This window comes from Grus americana, chromosome 3 (genome assembly GCF_028858705.1).
Source record: "Grus americana isolate bGruAme1 chromosome 3, bGruAme1.mat, whole genome shotgun sequence".
Classification (NCBI taxonomy): Eukaryota; Metazoa; Chordata; class Aves; order Gruiformes; family Gruidae; genus Grus; species Grus americana.
This window is the reverse complement of record NC_072854.1, coordinates 107519994-107539658: the sequence shown is the minus strand read 5'-3', so window position 1 is coordinate 107539658 and position 19665 is coordinate 107519994. Positions and strand designations below refer to the sequence as shown.

Genomic DNA, 19665 nt, shown 5'->3' with positions numbered 1-19665 from the left:
CACCCACTCGGTCTCAGTTTCCAGCTTCAGCCTCTTGAACAAAAGCAGCGGCGCCCGTGCCTGGACACAGCTCACCTTGAAATGGAGCGGTTTGTCCTCAGGGCGCAGTGACTGGCAGGTCACCATCTTTTATTAAATTCCCAGCTCTCCCCTCTCCCCGTCCCCCATCGTGACCAGGACACACAAAAAGATCACCATGCCACAGACGGATATCTGGGGAACAAGCTTTTATCTCTGGGTGAATGTGTTACAGAAGTGAAGCTAATTAACTGGGGCTCTGTTTTTGAAAAAGGTTAATATTTTATCACATGTCTTCTGTCTTGAGGAATAATTAGCCCTGGCAGTACTAACTCTGCCATTTCCCAAGGGACTGAGCGAGAGACTGGAGGCTGGAGAGAGACACGTGGTATTGATGGATAGACAGCATCTCAACTCAGGGCTAACAGTACATCTAACCAGCAGTTACTTCTCAACGCAAAGTAACCTGCCTTAGAATATTAACAGCAGCAAAACCCTGCTCCAAAGACCGCGCATATTCTGCTCATCCTATTCTATGCCCTCAGGTACAGGGGGATGCTTCAAAGCAAGGCACTGCGACTCAGCCAAGAGCTTCACAGCCGCGCTCGCGGCACCGGAGCACCAGCCCAAGTCCCTTCATCCCAGGCACCGCCACCAGCTCTGGGGCAGTCTCCTCCATCGTTGCTCCGATGCTCTGGTCTACACAACAAGACGGAAACCCTAAGGGCTCCTCCAACCCTTTTATCCCAACAACAAACATGTTCTCCCGGGGGGAACCGACCGCTGAAGCAAATTCCCATGGGGACTGTGGTGAAGAAGGTCCCCCCAGTGCTTGCACAGCAGCTCTCGTCGGGGTTACAGCACACCACATCTCTGCACGAGGCTGCTAAGAACAGGGCTGGGATGCGAGCAGGGTAAATGGAGAAATTGGAAAAGGACGAGGGAACGGTCATTTCAGATCGACCCAGAACTATTTTGTGCATGCATTTTTCCTGGCAAAATGCAATGGTGGGTGGGGAATTTCCAAAATGAAATCAAAACTGTCTCACGGGGAAACAAAACCAAAATAACTTAGGTGAAGGAAATCTATCACTTGGAACGGGAGGAAAAACTCTTTTCAGCTTTTTTTCTCTCTGAAACAGCAATTTTTGTCAAGCAAAATGTTAGTCTAAACAAAAAAAAGGTGTTCTCCTCCCAGGAAGAGACAGCTGGGATGGAGGCTGTGTCCCTGCCTGAGAGAGCTCCTTGGACTCTTCTTGGGAGGATGCGTGTCCCATAGGGATGCTTTTCCTACCCAGCGAGGCACCGTGGGGCTAGGACAAGGGACAACTTGGAGAAACAAAACACAGCATGTAGGAAATTTAATGTTACACCATGGTGTTTGCTGGAACAGTCCAGAGTCACCCTCACAGCCTGGAGCTGGGCTCCGAGACACGGAGGTCCTATGGGCTCCCCCGGTACCCGTGCTGCTGATCCCCTTTGTCCTGCAGACACCTTTTAACCAAGAACACAGCTCAGGAATCGTTTCTGCTTGCTGCGCAGACAGGTGCCATAACTCACACTCCTAGCACAGCTCTTTCAGATATAACCAGCTTTGCCCTCCAGAAAAAAAATGAGTAACACAGCCACTTAACTGACACATCCTCCTGCATTCAAAACACCCGCCCGTGCGTTTCCATCAGCTCCTCACACAGTCTAGCTCGCTCCTCAACTCCTTCCCAAGAGTCACCCTCATCCTTCTCACTCAAAAAAAAAGAAGAGGAGGGGGAGGACTGCAAATCCATTGCTGCAGAACAAGCACCATCATTTGCCATTTCCCTACAGCATCCATGTTTGAGACACAACCAACCGGGCTCCTGAAGAAACACGAGCCTCCCCTGCTCCTGCACCAGCGTCCCTTCCCAGTACCATTTTTAATTAGAGCCCCTCAGCCTGCCTTTCTCGAGGCAGCCCCTGGAGATACAAACCCGCAGCATCTCACGGCACTTCAGATCCTGTCCCCTTGGTGGCTGTGAACATCCAGCACCAGAGCCCATGACTCCAGGGCATGGTTTGCAACCTGGGATCAGCTGGGCTGTGGTCCGAAAACCTGAGCGGAGCCACTGCGCTGCCAGGGTGAGGAAGACATAGCACCTCCGAAACCAACAGCATGGTCGTCCTTTCGCTGTGACGCAGGTAGCCTGGAGGTAACGATTACCGTCCATCTCTGCCAAGGAGGTGATGTCGACTGACCTGACCCACCACCTCCAGCTCCAAGGAGTGATCAGGCAGGGGCTGGAGGGCAGAGGGGCATCGCAGGCTGCCTTGGACATCAGAGCAAAAGCCAGGGTTGGGCTGGGATCTTGGCACTTGGAAGCCTCTCTCCTGCCCAGGGAGTTCTACACGAGTCACACCAGGTGGTTCAGATGTCGGTAGGAGCTGGGGAACATACTAACCTGCTGGACAAGCACCCGCAGGGCCAACAGGACCATGGCAGAAGTCCCATCACATCTGAGGAGGGAAGAACAGGCTCTTCATGACAAGTGGATGTTGGGATGATGGTCTGGCCAGCAGCATTGGCCAGGGACAGTCCCCAGCCCAGTCCCCAGGCAGCCATCTCAGGGGAGATGCAACCTCTCTCAGTCCTCAAGCCCACTATAATCCCATTTCATGCAGCCCCTTTTCATCACTACTTCCTTCCCCTCCCATTAAAAACCCAAAACACTTCAGAAAAGGTCATTAAATAGAAAGAGGTATTTGAAAAAGATCATCGCATTCATCAGCTTTTGTCCCCTGAAGCCACCAGCTCGTCCCAGAAGCCATCAGGTCTAGCTGGCTTGCTCCTCAAGCCCTCCACCTCCTGGCAAATTGCCCCATGGGCCATCAGACAACAAACACGGGGCAGCAAATATCACAGATACTGTCACGCATTGGGGTGGTCACAGCCATTCCCAGGATGGGGACTTGGACACACACCAGCCATTTCCCAGGACTGGGCATTTCCAGCCCACTTTTCAGCCAGTAAGTCCCCAGAGAGACCCGTCACACTTCTTGCGTGAGCTCTCCAGAAGCAGCAGGCGCAGCTGTCGGAAAGAGGTGCCTTGCCAACTTCTTACCAGGTGTCCCCACATCTGTGCAAGACGCCAACTCCAGCAGAAGCAGGAGAACATGAAACACTGTTTTTTTGCAGCACTAAAATGGTCCAATGAATATTTTTCTCCACTTTTAGGCAATGTCATGGAGTGGAGACTCTCTGGGATTTTTGTCTCTGAGTGGGAGTGGGATTTTTGTCTCTGAGTTTTCTCAAACCTTAGGAAAGACAAAAGTTTAGGATTTCAGGGCCACTTATTTTTTGCCATTTTTCCCCACAATGTTCTCTGAGCAGAGGTCCGGACAGATCGCAGCCCTGCAGTCCAGGTAGGATTTAGCCAGGACCTTCCTCTCTTCCATGAGGAAAGGCAAAGCAGATGGTCACGGTCAGTCCTCCAGTGAGTTCAGGCATCCCTAGCAGGAAACACTGCAAATTATGGGTCCTATTCTCTCAAAGAAATGCACATAAACCAAGAACCTCTCTACTGGAAGAAATGAAGTGGTTCTGGATTTACACAAATGTAAAGGAAAAAAACCGTGGAGTTCTGCATGCACACCATATTCTGAAATACCGGGGACTAAGAAGCACACAGAAACATAGAGAAAACACAGGGTGCTGCCTACAGCCCAGCCATTAAGGCTTCCTCCTTTGCTGATGTGGCTCTGGCCAGCTGACACGAGGACACTGCGTCTTTACAGCAGTCTTGGATGGATGCAGTGTACCACATCTCGCACTGGATGCACTGCAGAGGATGCACAGTGGGAAGCAGGGCAGGAAAACAGGTGCGGAGCCCAAGCAGCATGAAAAGCTGATGCTGAAACGCTGTGGGGACTGTGCTGGAGTCTAAGCAACCCCACCACTGGCAAAGCCTTGTGATGTCAAGCCAGAAAAGATAAATGAGTGTGGCAGTTAAGTGCATCACTTTTAGGTGATGAACCCCAAAAGAGGACACAAGAGAACCTCCCTCACTGCTGTCCCACCAAGAGTGACCTGAGGCCACCAAACATATCAACATTGCCCAAGCAGCAGCACAGATTCTTGCTTGTTGTTCACACGGACTTTGGGCTTCACACTGCAGTCCTTCAAAAGCCTCAGCTCTCCACCAACACATAGGTCCAAACTGTGAGTGACAGCAGGTATAAATTCTAGCATGAAGTTATAGGTAGTGGGTTTTGATAAAGGGAGCTCCATGCTGTGTCTTTTGTTAGCAGGCAGCAAATTTTCCCAGCTGACTGTGCTTGTAACCAACTTGTATAGCAAAGTTCTGAATTTCTGGAGGGCTGAAGGGCTTGAAAACAGGGTAACTATGATGAGAAGAGAGAAGAATGACAGTTCTCTAAAAAATAAAATAAATCCCAGCACATGACAATCCCCTCTTACATAGATGGTATGGCTGGATGGTTGATCAGTGGTTGGCGAGCTGGCTGCCCAAAGCCATCTCTTTCACTGACTTTCAGCTGCCGAACTACATTAAGAGAAGCTACAAAACATACGAAGATACTCTCCTGACATAACCAACCTGTGCTAGCTGTTTCTACCGCTGCCAGAGGGTTACTAGGTTGCACAGAAGAGAAGGCACAAGCAATTCTCTCTCTCAAGACGTTGCCCAGACTGTGAAAGTTTCAAACTTAGGCCCCCAAAGCCAGCTGATCGACGGCAGAAACGAAACCTTGGCCACTTCAGGTGGTTCCAGTTTATCCCCAAGACACACGCCAGCCCCTGTCCTGCTTGATGGACTGTTCTCATATCTTCATCCCCAGAGATCGCAGCCTAAGGAGATGATGGAAAAACACAGTGTCCAGCTCTAACCTCTTGGGGTCTGGTGTCCAAGAGATGAAAGCAATCATGCTGTTACCTAATGGAGATGCTTTCATCTCAAATGTGTTTTCCACCATTCATTTGTGTAACTGCTCACCAGCAAGGTCATGCTCTGCTCTTACCTGTCATTAGAAATAAGAAGGACACCAAGACCAAAAGCAGGGGGATCCCAGATCTTCTCTCACCCAGCTAATTCAGCCTCAGAATATGCTCTGCAGACAAGAGATCCAGGGACAGCCCTCACACATACAGTACTTTGTCCGAATGTGATAAATCTCATTTTGTAATGAAATCACAAATGCCCTGGCTTTGCCCCAAGAAGAGCGTAACAGCTGGAATAACAGATCAAGGGACAGAAAAACTCTTTGGGATATTGCTGGCAGTCACACAGCAGCTAATAACGAACCCCGAAAGCAAGAAGAGACCTGTACCCCCTTGCATCCAGCCACCCTCAGCCGCACGAGGTGCTGACAGCCCGCTCTCCCCAGGGCATCAGGCACTTCTCACAGGGGAGCACCCACACAAGGACCCCCAGCCCACACAAGAGGGTGATGACAGAGCAAAGCCAGCAGCACGTGCACGTGGCCACACGAGGACACCTCCTCCAGCTTTCAGCAATGCCAGCTCCGGCGATGTGGCAGCATTTGAGCAGTCCCTCTCGCCCATCCTCCTCACCGGGCTCCCTCCTTCACATCTTAGACTGTACAGCTCCATCCATCCTCACGGACAGAGGTCCATCCACCTCCACCGCACTCAAGGCACCTCTGCTCAGGCACGCCCCGCTCCCCGCTGTCCCACCACCCCTCTGCCCTGAGCAGATGCACCCGGCAGCATCAGGCGCAGGGAGACCACGTGCACACACACCTGTACCCGCACCATGTCTTGCCTTGGTCTACTACACAGCGCATCCAGAGTCAGCAGCTCCCAAGACACTGCCTGAATAAGCAAATTTTAAAAATAACAGAATCCCTCAGGACTTAGTCTGCATTACGCAGGAGCCTGGATTAGCTCAGCTACAATCCAGAGGCCACAGTGAGAAATGTACGGGGTCGGCAGAGGGAAAGGCAACAGTAGACCAGGAAAACCTCTAGGTTGGGTTCCACTCTCAACTGTTTGAGGTCCATCCAGGTAACATCCTGGCAAACCTTCCCTCAAAGTCAAAGGGGGTTTGGCCACCTGCTAGGTACCTACCTGCTTCTGCAGCTCTAATGTTCAGGTACCGCTGAGGACAGCAGAGCAGAGCCCCAACTCTGTCCAGCCTGTGGAATAAGATGGGCTTTCCCACACATATCATTCTCCAGACATGAAGTTCCTCCTTTGGGGACTATCAAGAAACCAGACAAGAAAGATAAGATGCCTAAATCCCTATGTGGGGTAAAAAAATCATTTCTAGCTGCTGAGACCCAGTGTTCACCTCAATCCATCTCAAAGCGATTTTGATCTAGCGGGCAACAAAGTTGAAGGAAGACAAGGTAATGTGAGAAGTCCAAGGGGATCATAAACATGCTAAGCCAAAGGCAATGCTGTCAAAAATCTACTTTTCTCCTCTTCGACTCTTCACTCCCAAGAAGATATTACAACATTCCCAGTGCACTTGACTGCTTGCCACTCCTGAGATGCAATCATCTACTCAGCCAAAAACGGAGCCACTTCAAAACCTGCACGCGGTACAGCTGCCCTCACACAATCTGCACGTGGACATGTACACACGCTGTCACGTGCTGTGCACCAAACGCATTCACACGGGACACGTGGAAGGTGTGCAGTGGCAGAGATGCACGCTCGGCCCCACGTGCCCGTGTAGGCAGGTACCACACCTGGCAGAGGTAGGACAACCCTCAGGACAGCGTGTTTCTCCCAGCCGTCCCCATGCACAGCACAGTCAGGTATTTTCAACTATCCCAACTAGAGCTGCTCCAACGTGATGCTGACCATGCAGCCTCTGCACCCTTGGGATGCACGCTGCAATTAACGGGTCAAAATAACGCTGCGGTGCATAGTGCTTCAGTGCTGAAATCCTGGCTTTTCTGGACCTTGAGAACTCAAGACGGCAGCTCTGTGCCCCAGGGGAACGTCACAGGCATCACCTCTTCCCACCCCTCACGAACAGTCCCTAAGAGCACAGCCACCAGCCCTGGGCAGCTCTCCCACCCCAGGGACACTCTCCAGCTGTCACCGCACTGCAGTGTGAGTGAGGAAACCTGGAGGAAATCTTACGGCGTGTGTTGCTTCCTGCAAGGGGAACAGGACAGACTACAAGGGCAGAGCTTTTCTAGGGGGCACAAGCTGGCGTGAGCAGGCCACCGGGCTGCCAGGACGCTCTCATCTTCAGCAGACGATGCAACGCCTGATCTTCATATCTGCCAGTATCCCTGCCAGCCTCGCATTTCAATCTCAACTGGAGTTTAGCAGCTGCTTTCTCTCTCTCAGACACGTACATATGGACACAAACGCACCCCCTCGAGCAGCTGTAAAATTCGGGCTTAGCTGGGTAGGTGTAGGGCCTCTTGTAAAGCACTCGGGACTCAGGGAGGGAGGGAGCTCCAGAAACTCAGAGGATTATTGCCTTATGCCGGGATTTGAGAGGGCTCCATCCCTGTCCTCCTTGCTCTACCAGCTCTCAAGAAAGCACTACTAAACTCATATCTGCACTGTGGAGGAAAAAAACAAGACAAATAGAGGAAAACAGGCAGCGGGGGATGCCTGAGGCTGGCTGATGTGATTTGCAATAGCTAGACAAGTCTGCTGGAGGCTCTTACCTCTCCTCCAGCCACTACCCTCTCATCTACTCTCCTCGTCCCCAATTTCGCCTCTCTGATTCGCCACCGTCAGTGAGCGCAAACCCCAGCTCAAGTTGGCGCTGGCCGCAACTCGTGGTCGCAGTCTAGCCTGGCAGCCACAACAGCATCTGCGTATCTATTAAACCTAACGGAGCGTTTGGGAGGCGGAGGTCAGCCTCAGCAGCATATGGAGGAACCGCGTGGCAAATACCGGCCTCCCCAGGAGCTGTCTGCCACAGATGGAAAAAGCCCAGGAGCCATCACAGCGAAATCTTCTGGCTGGGGGCGACGCATCCTCCCTGTCAGCTTTCCAAGCCGCTGAGCAATACTGGAAACCTCCGCTCCTCTCCCCACGCAGGCGCGCCTGGCGCTGACTCACTCGCTGCCATTTTGGTCCTGCGGTTTGCCGGTGGGACGTGGTGATGAGGTAATCCCAATGGCGTGTGGCTACCGCGGCAGAGGGGGACTAGCCACCCACTCCAGCGACATGAGCTGGCTACGCATGACGTGGATGTTCCACCTAGACCCGTGCCCAGCCTGCTGGGGACTTTTTAACCTTGACTCTTGGTGGGGATGGGATATAACACCATGGGACCATACAAGGTCCTCTCCTGGAGAAAGACATCCTTTTACGTGGTCCGAGGACTTAGTCAATGCGTAACCACGAACGCAGTTAATGGCAGCGAAACGCAGGCAGGTCACTAGGATTAATGCTCCAGCTGTGAGATCTCCCAGGCCGTGGGCCACGATGTAGTCTGCAGAAGTCATGACATTTCCCAGGCTGAAATCACCCACAAACCACGCGTGAGCTCACATCCCCATGCTGGCTGGAGACAGGCAAGGGGAGCCACCATGGTTTCTCCAGCTACAGTTCCTCGGAGCACTGCGATTCCTCTCCATCTGAAATCATTCCACTGGTTGCAATTTAAAAACAAAATCAATCCAGCAAACATTGCTAAGCAACTGGCTGTCAGTGCCACATCCCACCCCACTGAAAGTATTTGCCCTCTCCATGACCTTCTGGCAAGGAGCTTGCTGCTCAGCCCTTGCCAGATTTTGTATATTCAGCTATTGTTGGCAAGTCCAGATGCTTGGCTGGATTAGCAGAGAAAACTCCAGGAAATCTGCAAACATCCTGGTGAAAAACACCCTACAGAGAGGCTGTAAGGAGCAGCGGTCCCATGTCCTGGGCACTAGGATCAGGACTACGAGGTGCCGGTCTCTGGGCACTACCACAGTCTGCGGGTCTGTGAGTCTAGGCGCTGCCATGCGCCATACAGAGGGGTAAGAGATGGAGAGCAAACGTGCCAAAAACCTGGTTGGAGAGCAGAGCAGGCTGCTTCAGGCAACAATATCTGGCTGAGAGGCTCAAGGAGAACCTGCTTGCCCATGGGGATGAGCTGAAAAGGTGGGTGAGACCCTCTCCAAAGCCTCCTAACCCCTCATGTGAGCCAGGCAGGAGAACCTTGACACGGTGGTACCCCTTGGTGTGGCGCCCGTGCAAGGATGTACCTCCCGCCAAGGTCAGCTGGAACAGAACTGAGGTGCAGCCCTTTGGCTTCGCTGTCATACAAGAAAGCCTGAGCACTTCCCGTCTGGATCACACAAAGCAGCCTAAGCCAGATTTGCCATTGAAACTAAGTCTCTCTAAGCACAGCCTCCGGCAGGTCACACGTGAGCCCTGGGGGTTTCCTATCTCTCACGCTAGCCCCGTCTGCGGTACTCTGCTCATCCCTCCGCAGGAGGGACCTCTCCTAGTCAACCCCATGCTGGACTCTCTTTACATGCTCTTCTTGCACAGCCACCAGCAACTTCTCCCTGCTCCAAAAGCAGGCCGTGCTCATCCACGCTTTCCCACCCAGCTCCGCTGTACAATTTAGGACCCGCTCCCAGCTTGCACAGTAGTGCCAGAGCATCACCTGCGGCAGCTCCCTGGACACCTGCACCACAAGCAAGGATTTCTTTCCAGAGATGGCTTTGCAAACTCTGCACCTTCCTCTTCCTGTTGACCACCATCCCCAGACCCTTCTCCTTCCTCCATCCCCCCATCAGTGCCTGGCTCCCCCAGATCTCCCGGCAGCCCCATTTCCTCTGTGGCCGCTCTAATGCTCGGCTAATGGTGCATCATCCGCGGCATTGTTCAGACATATTCAATAAATCAGAATCCAATTACCGGGTTAAGGAAATTGGAAGCAAATGCAATTAGCCCCAGCCCCTCCCACGTGCTGTGCCCTCGCTTCCTCCTTAATGAGAACTTTTCTTTCGCAGGAGCACTCAGTGCCGCATCCGCCTGCCCGGGAACAAGGTGGCTGCCACCGCACAGCGGGGGTACGGCGAGGGGGCAGCCGAGTCGATCTTCCCTTTTAATAGGGCAGATGGTTAATATCCCTGGCATTAATTCTCTCCAGGAATAGCACACTTGCTCTCTGCTCAGCTATAACAGGCGTCCGTCAGGGCTGACAGCTCCTCTCCAGAGAAAGGAGCATCTGGTCCTTGCTACGAAAAGGAGCTAAAAAAAATACATAAATAAAACCCCATCATTGCTTGCTATAGGGCTGGAGAACTGGTGCTGTTTCAGCATTTCAGCCCAAGTGCTGCGTTTGGAGTGGAAGAGGGGAAATTCAGAGTCGGATCAGACATTGGGAGTTGAGCTGCTCTGACCTGGGAGCAAGGCGCAGCCTGGGCAGCACGGGCTCCGGGGCTCCCAGGAGAAGGCAGGACAGGACGGCTGCTGCCACTGGGCTGGGTCATGGCGCCAGGCACAGCTCCTCGGGAAGGGCTTGCACTGCCTGTGGGATGGGGACCGCCGCCGCCGGCCGGGCATACGCTGTGCCCTCAGAGAACGAGGAGGAGAACTGCATCGAGGGAACCTCAGGGGTGTTTCCTACCCCAGCAGGACACCCTGGCATCACTCCGTCCAGCAGACCAACAATTAATCCCACCGACCATCAACAACCTGCAGCTGCAAAGGGCAGCTTTTCCCCGATGAGTTTGGAGAGGTGACCGGAGGGAGGGTACAGCTGCGCTCACGGCAAGTGAGGGTGCACCAAAACTCCCACCCTGCTCTTCCCACGCCGACAGCAGCAAGGGACCGTGGGTCCCACAAAGCAACCCTCGCTGCCATCCTCCCTGCCTCCTTCAAGAGGTCCTTTGGGAGCCAAAGGATATTTCTGACCCCAAAGGTGCTGGAGCTGCTAGTAACCCAACAAGTTCTCACCTTCCTCTCCCGCTCCCTCAGCAATAGTCCCTTATTCCCCACATTAACTCCTCTCTCTGCAGAGCAAAATGAGTGCTCAACAGTTATTTTATCCACCTTGCGCTGTCTCATTGCATCTTCTGCAGAGAAAGAGTTCCCAGCACCAGTGAAGACTTCACCCATCGTGGAGATGTGCTCCTGCACACCCGTTACTTTTCTGAAGGAAAAAAAAAAAGGCTTTTCCTTTCTTTCCCTGTAGTCCTGGAATAATTTATACAGGTTTTAATTAATAGGTTTAGGACTGCCAGACATGCCAAGAAATCAAGTAAAGTGAAAGATTCAATCCTAAAAATACAACCCAGGCAGAACCAACCCCAAGCACACCCACTGGGCGTGGGTGGAGAGCCCAGAACCACCTAGCAGCCCAAAACCACAGCCCTGAAGAGGAACTGGACTATCCACCCATATAACAAAGTTTCTTGAGGAAGACCAGGAGAAATCGGGGCGGGGGGGGAAGCAGAACCTGTGATGGCGGGTGTCACGGACGGCACGGTCACTGGGGATCCTCTCGCTCTCCCGCTGGTTAAAGGCATGGAGCCGGTACGGGTCCTCGCCGCCCCTCCACCTCCGGGCGCTCAGGTACCTCCGCTCTTCAAACTCATCCCAAAGGTCGTCCCAGTCCACGTCCGAGCCCTGCGCGCACAAAGTCAGCCCCGTTAGAGAGAGGAGAGACCAGAGGACACCTGACCCCGCTCCGGAGGTCCTCCCGAGCCCCGCCGGAGGTCAGTCGGCCCCACGGCATGGGCAAGCATCACAAGAGCAGGCTAACAAGGAGCCTCATTAGGCCTTCAGGTTTTGGTTTTTTCCTAGGTCTTGAAACAGCATGTCAAAGAGAGCCTGCCAATTTGAATTTAAAATGACCAGTTTGAAATCACATTCAGGTCTCTGGTGGATCCCCCTCTCAAACAGCACCGTCTCCAGAAATATAAAAGCGCAAAGGTCTTGTTAGGGTTTTAATTTCTCTCCAGCCGCAAAACCAAAGGTATTTTACACCACATGCCCCCTCACCCTGTAACCCTTCGGGCGGGAAAGGGCCATCAGACAGGAGCAGTTTCATCAAGCACAAACCCACATTTTCACAATTGTGCCCTGGCCCCAGGGCCGGCTCCAGCAACGGGACCCTGGCAGAAGGGGGACATGGTCCTCCCAGCCCAATTTTCATCTATCTTTGCCGCAACATGTCTCCCACCAAGCACTTCAGCCCTAATGCACGGAGAAGAGCGGGCAAGCATGCGTCTGTGCGGTCCCCACCTCCAAAAGGATGGGGGAGCTGCATTTTGGGGTTACCCGACAGCCATCAGCGGGTTTCAGCATCCCTCAGCAGCGCGGTGCTGTCGGGGGGTTTCAGCATCCCGCAGCAGCGCGGTGCCGGAGCGGGGAGCACAATGCAGCGCTGATAAGATCTCATCGTTCCAGCAGCACAACCTCTTTGATCTCAGCCTACGTGTAACACGGAGAGTTGCAAACATTTACAGACATCTCAGCCCCAAAGAAAATTGTGATCTTATCCAATAATTGATCTTTTCTTCTTCTTTTCTTTTTTTCTTTCCCCTCCTCAGTTCACACCATCTCAAAGCCGATTTTGCCTGCTAATAGCACAAAATGAAGCTTTTGAAACGGGCGATTTTTATCCCATAATTGATTTTACTCGCATCTGGCAGCGCGTTTTCTCTAGTCGTAGAAAGGGGAGGAGGGAGCAGCAGCTCCTGCAAGCGAACCACTGCAGGACCAAGCCGGGCACCTCCAGTCACGCGATGACCCACACCCACCAGGTCACAGCGACAGGAGCACCCCCAAAAAGCCAACAGACCACAGGGCTGCAGGGGTTTCCAGATACGGGGTCGTATCCATCCTCCCCTGATGTAACCCCATTGCCTTTTCGGGAGCTGCTCCACCACTTACCCAGCGCAGGGAGGATCGGCAGAAACCCCCGAGCCACCAGCCGTACTGGCAGAAAGGTATTCAGGACCAGAAGGTTACTCAAGGCTGGGAGAAAGTTATGAAACCAGTAAGGTCACCGCAGGAGGTTTATGAGGAGGATGTACGTAACCCGCCTGCGGGCTTTTGGGAGGACCGATGTACACAGGGTGATAAATATTGTTTATGTTTTTTCTAAGGCATCTTGCAAAACGTGATTTACCGCCGCAGTAAAAGATCAGGGGAAAGTGAGACGATTGCATCGCAGAGCCACCGACAGCCTGACGTTTATGAGATTTCATGATAACCCCGGGGGGCCTGGCGCCGTTAAAACAACCGCCACGCAGTTGCAGTCCCTAAATTTTAACGCTGTGAAGAAAAGCAAAAGTTGGTTTTACTAAACTTACTAAGAAGAGAAATGGCTTTTAAAAGTGGCCACGTAGCACTTAAGGCTGTTTGATGTGTATGTGTATATATATATATAATTTTTTTTTTTTATGTCAGTTAAACCCAATAGCCTTGGATCAGCTAGATGGGTGCAGCTGGGCAAGCATCCGACGGCTCGAGCAGGAGGGCTGGCGGGTTCCCGCAGGCAGCTGTGGCTGCAGGAAAACCGGAGCTTCTGCATGTGCTGCCAGGGCAGCGAGGCTCGAGCCAGGCCAGCAGAAGCAGGGGGTCGGCACGCAGGAGGGTCCTGGAATAGGGCTCCAAGGTCTGGGACGGCATTTCGCCAGCATCCATCTATTCCCCCTAATGTCCCGTTACTGGGGGATCCCAGTGGTAGACAGATACCAGTGCCTTATCTCATAGTATTTGCTTCTCATCCTGCCCTGGATATACCTTGCATCCAAGGGTTGCATTCTTGGTTCACACCGCAGTGAATAACTATTATCCCCAGGAAGTCTCCGCCTGAAAGACATCAGCCCACCTTGATTCACCCAGGCTCTCCGTTTTAGGTTGAGGAAAGCTATCAGTAGGATGGTTCCTAAATATTGGGTACCTAAATACACATCTGAGATCAAGAGCAAATAGATGCCAAATCGAAATTTAAGAGTTATTTTAACCACTATCTGGCCAGAAAACAAGCCCAGGGATTGAGTCAACTTTCACAGTTAGAAGTAGATAGCCAGGTTTGGCCATTTGCTTTCAGTCCACACCTCCTGTCCCAGGTTTGGCCATTTGCTTTCAGTCCACACCTCCTGTCCAAACCTTCTGGGCGTTCTTCTGTTTTCCATCCAGAGGTCCCCGCCAGACTGACTGAAATCGGAGCAGGATGCTCAGACACACATGCACGCTGACCTCTGCAAAAAAATACCTGCGCAAAGCAGCGAGGGAAAGCGAGGCGGCGTTCTCGGATGAAAAGCTCCTGGCTACGCAAGCAGTGGGAGGCAGGAGACCTCCCAACCTGCACGCAGGGACTTGCCTGCTTCTCGGCGCCTGATCAGGGACGGGGAGAGCGAGTTAAGATGGAAGCAGAAATCCCCTTCACTCACCCAGGGACAGCACATCAGTTACCGGTTACTGGATAAGGTCTTCATTATAATATTTCCACCATGTATTATCACCTCTTCCTCACACCAGAATTCTGTCTTGGGAGTTATTTAACTGATGTGCAGAAATCTAAATTTAATTTATTATGATCTAACTCACTTTAGAAGCCAAATTACCCTGCACTAGAAAAGGATCAAGTCAATACTCCACTTGCCTTTCTATTTATCTTCCACAGGGCTTCTCTCTCCAAGTTTCATATTCATTTTCTCCCATGTACTAGTAATAAATTTTCATTTTTTTTCTTTGAATTAGGTAATTTCTCTTTCAACATTGCAGTTTAATGGCTGGTATTAATTATAGGAAACACAGTCAATGCTTAAAAGAGTTTGAGAGACTCAACGAGTCTGCAGGAAAGAGAGGAAAAAAAAATATCCCAGGGGTGTCCGGAAAACAAGTGCCGCCCCTTCCGCCAACACCGTATTGGTGGGGTCCCCGGGGGGGTCACAAGAGACACGGACAAAACTCATTGCAGAGAGGAGCTCCCATCTCACACCAGCACCTCGCCAAGAGCCTTCTCCTTCGCCAGCTTGCTAAAAGCACCCCCCCCAAAACCACCCACTAAAAGCACACCCCCCCCCCCAAAACCACCCGCCGTCTTGCCAGCGAAGGGCAAACAGCAAAACCCCAGAGCAAGCACGGAGGCAGCTTTTCACCGCAACCGTACATTAAAGATCAAAAGCGTCTCAGTGCAAAAATGTAATTCGTCATCTGCCTCTTAAATCACAGCTCAGAAACAAAAAAAAAAAAAAAGGGAAAAAATAGTATTAAAAAAAAGGGGGAGTGGTGCCGCAGGGGGAGAGCGGGTCATTAGCAGTAAAACTACAATTTTCGGGCAACTGCTAATGCCTTGTTTATGTGGATTTCTGCGAATATGACATTTTAATGGCATAATAATTGTGTGATTACAGTACAGCAGGGATCGCTGGAGCAGGAAGGAGGAACAAGCAACCCAGCTGGCTGCCGCTGCTGCGGGCCCGCAGCGTCCCCACGGGATGCTCTGCCCCCCGGCCTGCACCTGCAGGCGGCCCCCGGCACCCCGGCACCCCTTGCCAGCACGGGCGGCCAGAGCAGGCCGGACGCCGGGCAGGGGGCCGGCGCGTTGCAGCAGCACCTTGGCCGCGGTGAGGCGGCCCGGTGGGGAAAGCGCATTTGGGGTGAAACGCCTGGCCCAAGGGGAGCCAGCGGTGGCCAGGGACGGGCAGGTCACGCTGGTCCCCAGGGCCAGCTTCCAGCTGCCCAGGAAGGAAAGGAGTGGGCAGCACGAGCCAAAAGCGGACTCTGATTCACTTTCTTCCTTTGTGGCAGTGTTTTAAAATAGAGAACTTAAACCTTTGCTAAAATAAAAGCCATTTTCCTTTTGGGGCTGCTGAGTGTTGCCATTAGACCCAGGCGAATCGGACCGGCACCGTGCACATCCTTTCAGGAGGCACCAAACAGCAGCAGAGCTGCCGGGGTTTGCCGGGGAGCCCCAATCTTTGGCCAGGCAAAGGGGTTTTGCCTGTGCAAGTACAATGATGACCCCAAGGGGGTCTGGCAGTGGCCAAATGTGCCTCTGCGGCCTCGTGACCCCCCTCACACCCAGCTTTCCCTGGAAAATCTCACCCCTATATAATCCCTGCCCGAGCACTTGCTGCTGAGCCTCCATCCTGCCTTTCCTGGGACTCAAGCATTAAACGAAGAAGGGGAAGGGGAAATAAAAAAATACATCAGCCTAGTACAAGCAAAAACTCTAGAAACTCGGATGCCCCATGGCACGTCACTGCCTGGCCCCGCTCGGTCACTCCTCCGCCTGCAGACGGTTGGAGCACGCACGTGTGTTCGGCACAGCTCGGGGGCACTGGAGGCGGAGGGCAATCTTTCAGCAGGAATTGCAACCAGGCATTATACAAATGAGATTTAAACATCTCACTGAAGCACGGGGCCCCTGCAAGCAGGAGGTTCAATTATAGAGCTGTTACTGGCCCAGGCACTAATGCCATCTGAAAGGATTATAATACTTCAAACAGGGTAGGGCTCATCCCTCCTCGTCCCCCGGTGCCAGCACACGCACTAAGATGGACAACAGCCCCAGAGAGGAAAGCAGAGGGGCAGCACCACAGTGCCTCCATCCTCTTCCCTGCCTCCCCAAAGAGCCCGGGTGGAGCATCAAGGTACGAGTTCCTTGAGTCGAGCTTTGGTGTAGTTTTTCCGACACCAGAGCCCAGCAGCTTGGCTCAGCCCCACGCGTACAATCCGGTGCATCCCGATGGCCTCATCCCCAAGATCCAAGGGGGACACAGAGCACCACGGCCACGCTCTTCGCCCTGTCCAAAGAGCACGTGGCGGTGCCAAAATCAGGCTGTGAGTTTCTGGAGAGAGGGCTTCATCCCCATCCTGCGGCACATCCTCTGATGCTACAGGTACTGCTCAGCAGCACACCAGCATGGACCCTGGAAGGGTCGCATCCCGCACCTCCTTTCTCTTATGCCCCTTCCCCAAACTGCACAGCCCCCAGGCCAATCAAGCACTTAAATACAAACTTAAGTGACTCCAGGGACTTGGAGGAGCCCACAGAAATCCCTGTTTAAATGCTTGAAATTAAGTACTTGCTTAAGTGCTTCATTGGCTCAGCGCCGCCTTCTCCAGCTTTGTGCTGACACCAACCACGCATCGGAAACGGAGGTAGCTCTGGGCCCCGGCTATCATCCGCCCTTAATTAGTCTTCTGCCCCACGGGGATTTTAGCTCCAGTTCCTTTATTTGAGGGCTGTGAAGCTCCTCTTCTTGCATCGGTACCTGGGCACAACACGCAGGTGCACCTTGGTGGCAGCTCCTCCGGGACCCCGCAGGGATGCACAGCAGACCCATGGCTGCCAGGATCCCACCCTGCCCCAAGGATGACCGGCGTCTCCCACTGCTTGGAGGCGATTTACTGCCTCTCTAGGGTGACTTGCAGATCTGAGTCTGCGCTGGCCTCACTTGCTGGGGGAAGAACGAACAAAACAAAAAAAAAAAAAAATCAAATCAAATATTAATACGGATACCTAATTAAAGCAAAGCACTTCTCCAGCAAAGCCTGTCCTGCAGCTGGGGTCCCTGGAGAAGCTCTGAGCATTCACCATTAAGCTTCTCACTGCCAATGACCTTTCCCTGCTTGTGCACATCCACAGGCACGCTGCTCCATCTTCAAAGGACGGAGCATCGCCGCCTCCTCTGCTAGCTCAGCAGGGAACACTAGTCCCTGAGGACCTTCCAGCAAGCGTCTCACTTTCTCACTCGGCCCTGAGGCCAACACCACCTTTGCTGCCCTCCCTGCCCACTGCCCTGTTTCCTTTACCCATCTCTCCCCAAACCACCAAGCACCCTCCAGTGCCCACTCCTGTGTGGGCAGCATCTGGATCGCTCCCGTGTTGCGCACGCTCATTTACACAACTAAAACACTTACTGCATCAGGCAACAGAACTGACCAAGGCTGGAAAGTGGCCGTGGAAGAAGACTTGACCTTCAAGAACTACAGCTGCAGCTACTGCCTGGATGAAAGCATGTCCATTCGGGCTCTGGAGCAGGGTCTCCAGTGTCTTCCTCCGATCATCCCCACGCTCGGCTGCATCAGCACAGGCTGTTGGCCACTGATTCAGTGCAAGGAGCCATCCCAAGGCTAGGGCTGCTGGGCCATCATTAAGCCAATCACAGCTAGAACCAGCTCTTTGTGTATCTTCTTGTCCATATCTGCGGTAAATGATATACAGGGTCCAAAATACTCTCCAGAGGTTTAAATCTGCTAAAGTCTCCAGCCAAACACAATGACATGAAAAGCTGCTGGAGAATTATTGATGCTTTTTCCAGTAAGGGCACCAAAGCTTTAATTTTAAAACAGATGGCCAGGGCAGCCACCAAAATAGGGAATTTATTTGTAAGTCAGGAGCAGGGGACACCAAGTTGCAAGGAGAGAAAGATGACAGATTCGTTGCTTTGATGAAAGGCCAAATTTTGTTTCCAGGGCTTCCCTTAGGAGAGAACAAGTCAGCTCAGTGTTCGTGCTTATCAGCAAGCACTCACCATGCCGGCAGCGGTGCCAGGCTAAAACAGACCCCCACCTCCCGCGGGCAGCCTGGGCCTGAGCCTCCCGCACGGACGATGCTCCTATCTCCTGGCTGAAGCATCAATCCACCGTCCTGCCTCCGCAGGGGGAGAGGCATCGCACGCCCCAGCCAGATCCCAGGGAATCCCCGTGGTGATCCCCATCATCTCCAGCACACCGAGAACCTTCCTGCTTCCCCGTGATGAGAGTGTGGAGCGCAGAATCCCGGGCACTGACCTCTAGAAACAACATCCAGCTACAAAATTCCCTGCGCTCCCACTTGGAAAGATGCTCTTCCTTCTTGTGCCCCCAAAATCAGGTGCACGCACACACGCAGCTGTATAGAAGTGCCTCACTGTGTAAAGAACACAGACTCTAATTCTTTAAAATAATAAATTAGCCCATAGGATAGCCTGACACATGAAGACAAATCCTGTATAATTAAAAAGGAAAGGAAGCCGATTATATCCTCCTGGAGAATATTGCTGCCTGCTTCTGTTTTATTTATACGTTATACTGTATAATGAGCTGAATATTTAGGAGGTCAGCACAAACCAAGCTGCTGACTGGAGAAAAGAGAAGACCCAGCTCTGTCTGTGCCAGGAGCCAAGCAGGAGGATGGAGAGGGGTTTCGGTCACGTCCTCCTCCCCCTGCCCGCAGCTCCCCTGAGATGCTGTGGGACTGCTCGGATCAACCGATCACACTCAACTCCTTGTGCTCAGGCTGCATCTGTCTTCCCAAGCCTCCATCAAAAACGGTCTGGGATCCCCTACAGCCCCCCGAAAAAGGATGAGCGAGGTCTGCCCAAGCCCGTTGGTGCCTGTGAACTCTTCTATTGGGTCTGCAAACAGCGATTCTGGACGGCAAACAAGACTAAATAGGTTTCAAGAGTCTACAAGAGAGTCTCTGCTTCCAGTGAGAAATTTTTTTTTTTTTTTTAAGATTTCAGGGTTAAAAAAAAATAAATAAAAAGGTGGAAAACCACTGGTGTGGCAGCAGCTCTGCTCTGTTGTGAGCCCCCCAGGTTGGTGGCAACAGTCCCCCACTGGTGCCCCCACCACTGCTCCCACCAGTGGTGGGAGACCCGCAGCTCCCCCAAGACCTCTCCATCCTTCGCTGACGCCAGCTGCCCTGAGTGCCTTTTCCCCTTGGCAGAGGGGGGTCCCTTCGGCACCCCTCTCCGGGCTCCCTGGGA

The 19665-nt window shown here is 52.7% G+C and overlaps 1 protein-coding gene across 1 annotated transcript in view; it reads right to left on the bottom strand.

The window, feature by feature from the left end:
- GALNT14 (polypeptide N-acetylgalactosaminyltransferase 14) overlaps window positions 1-19665 on the bottom strand; it is a 97736-nt gene that overhangs the window by 49281 nt on the left and 28790 nt on the right. Inside the window, exon 2 of the mRNA XM_054822313.1 lies at window positions 11406-11575. Within this exon, the coding sequence (XP_054678288.1) occupies window positions 11406-11575 (170 nt within the window). The remainder of the gene's footprint in view (window positions 1-11405; window positions 11576-19665) is intronic.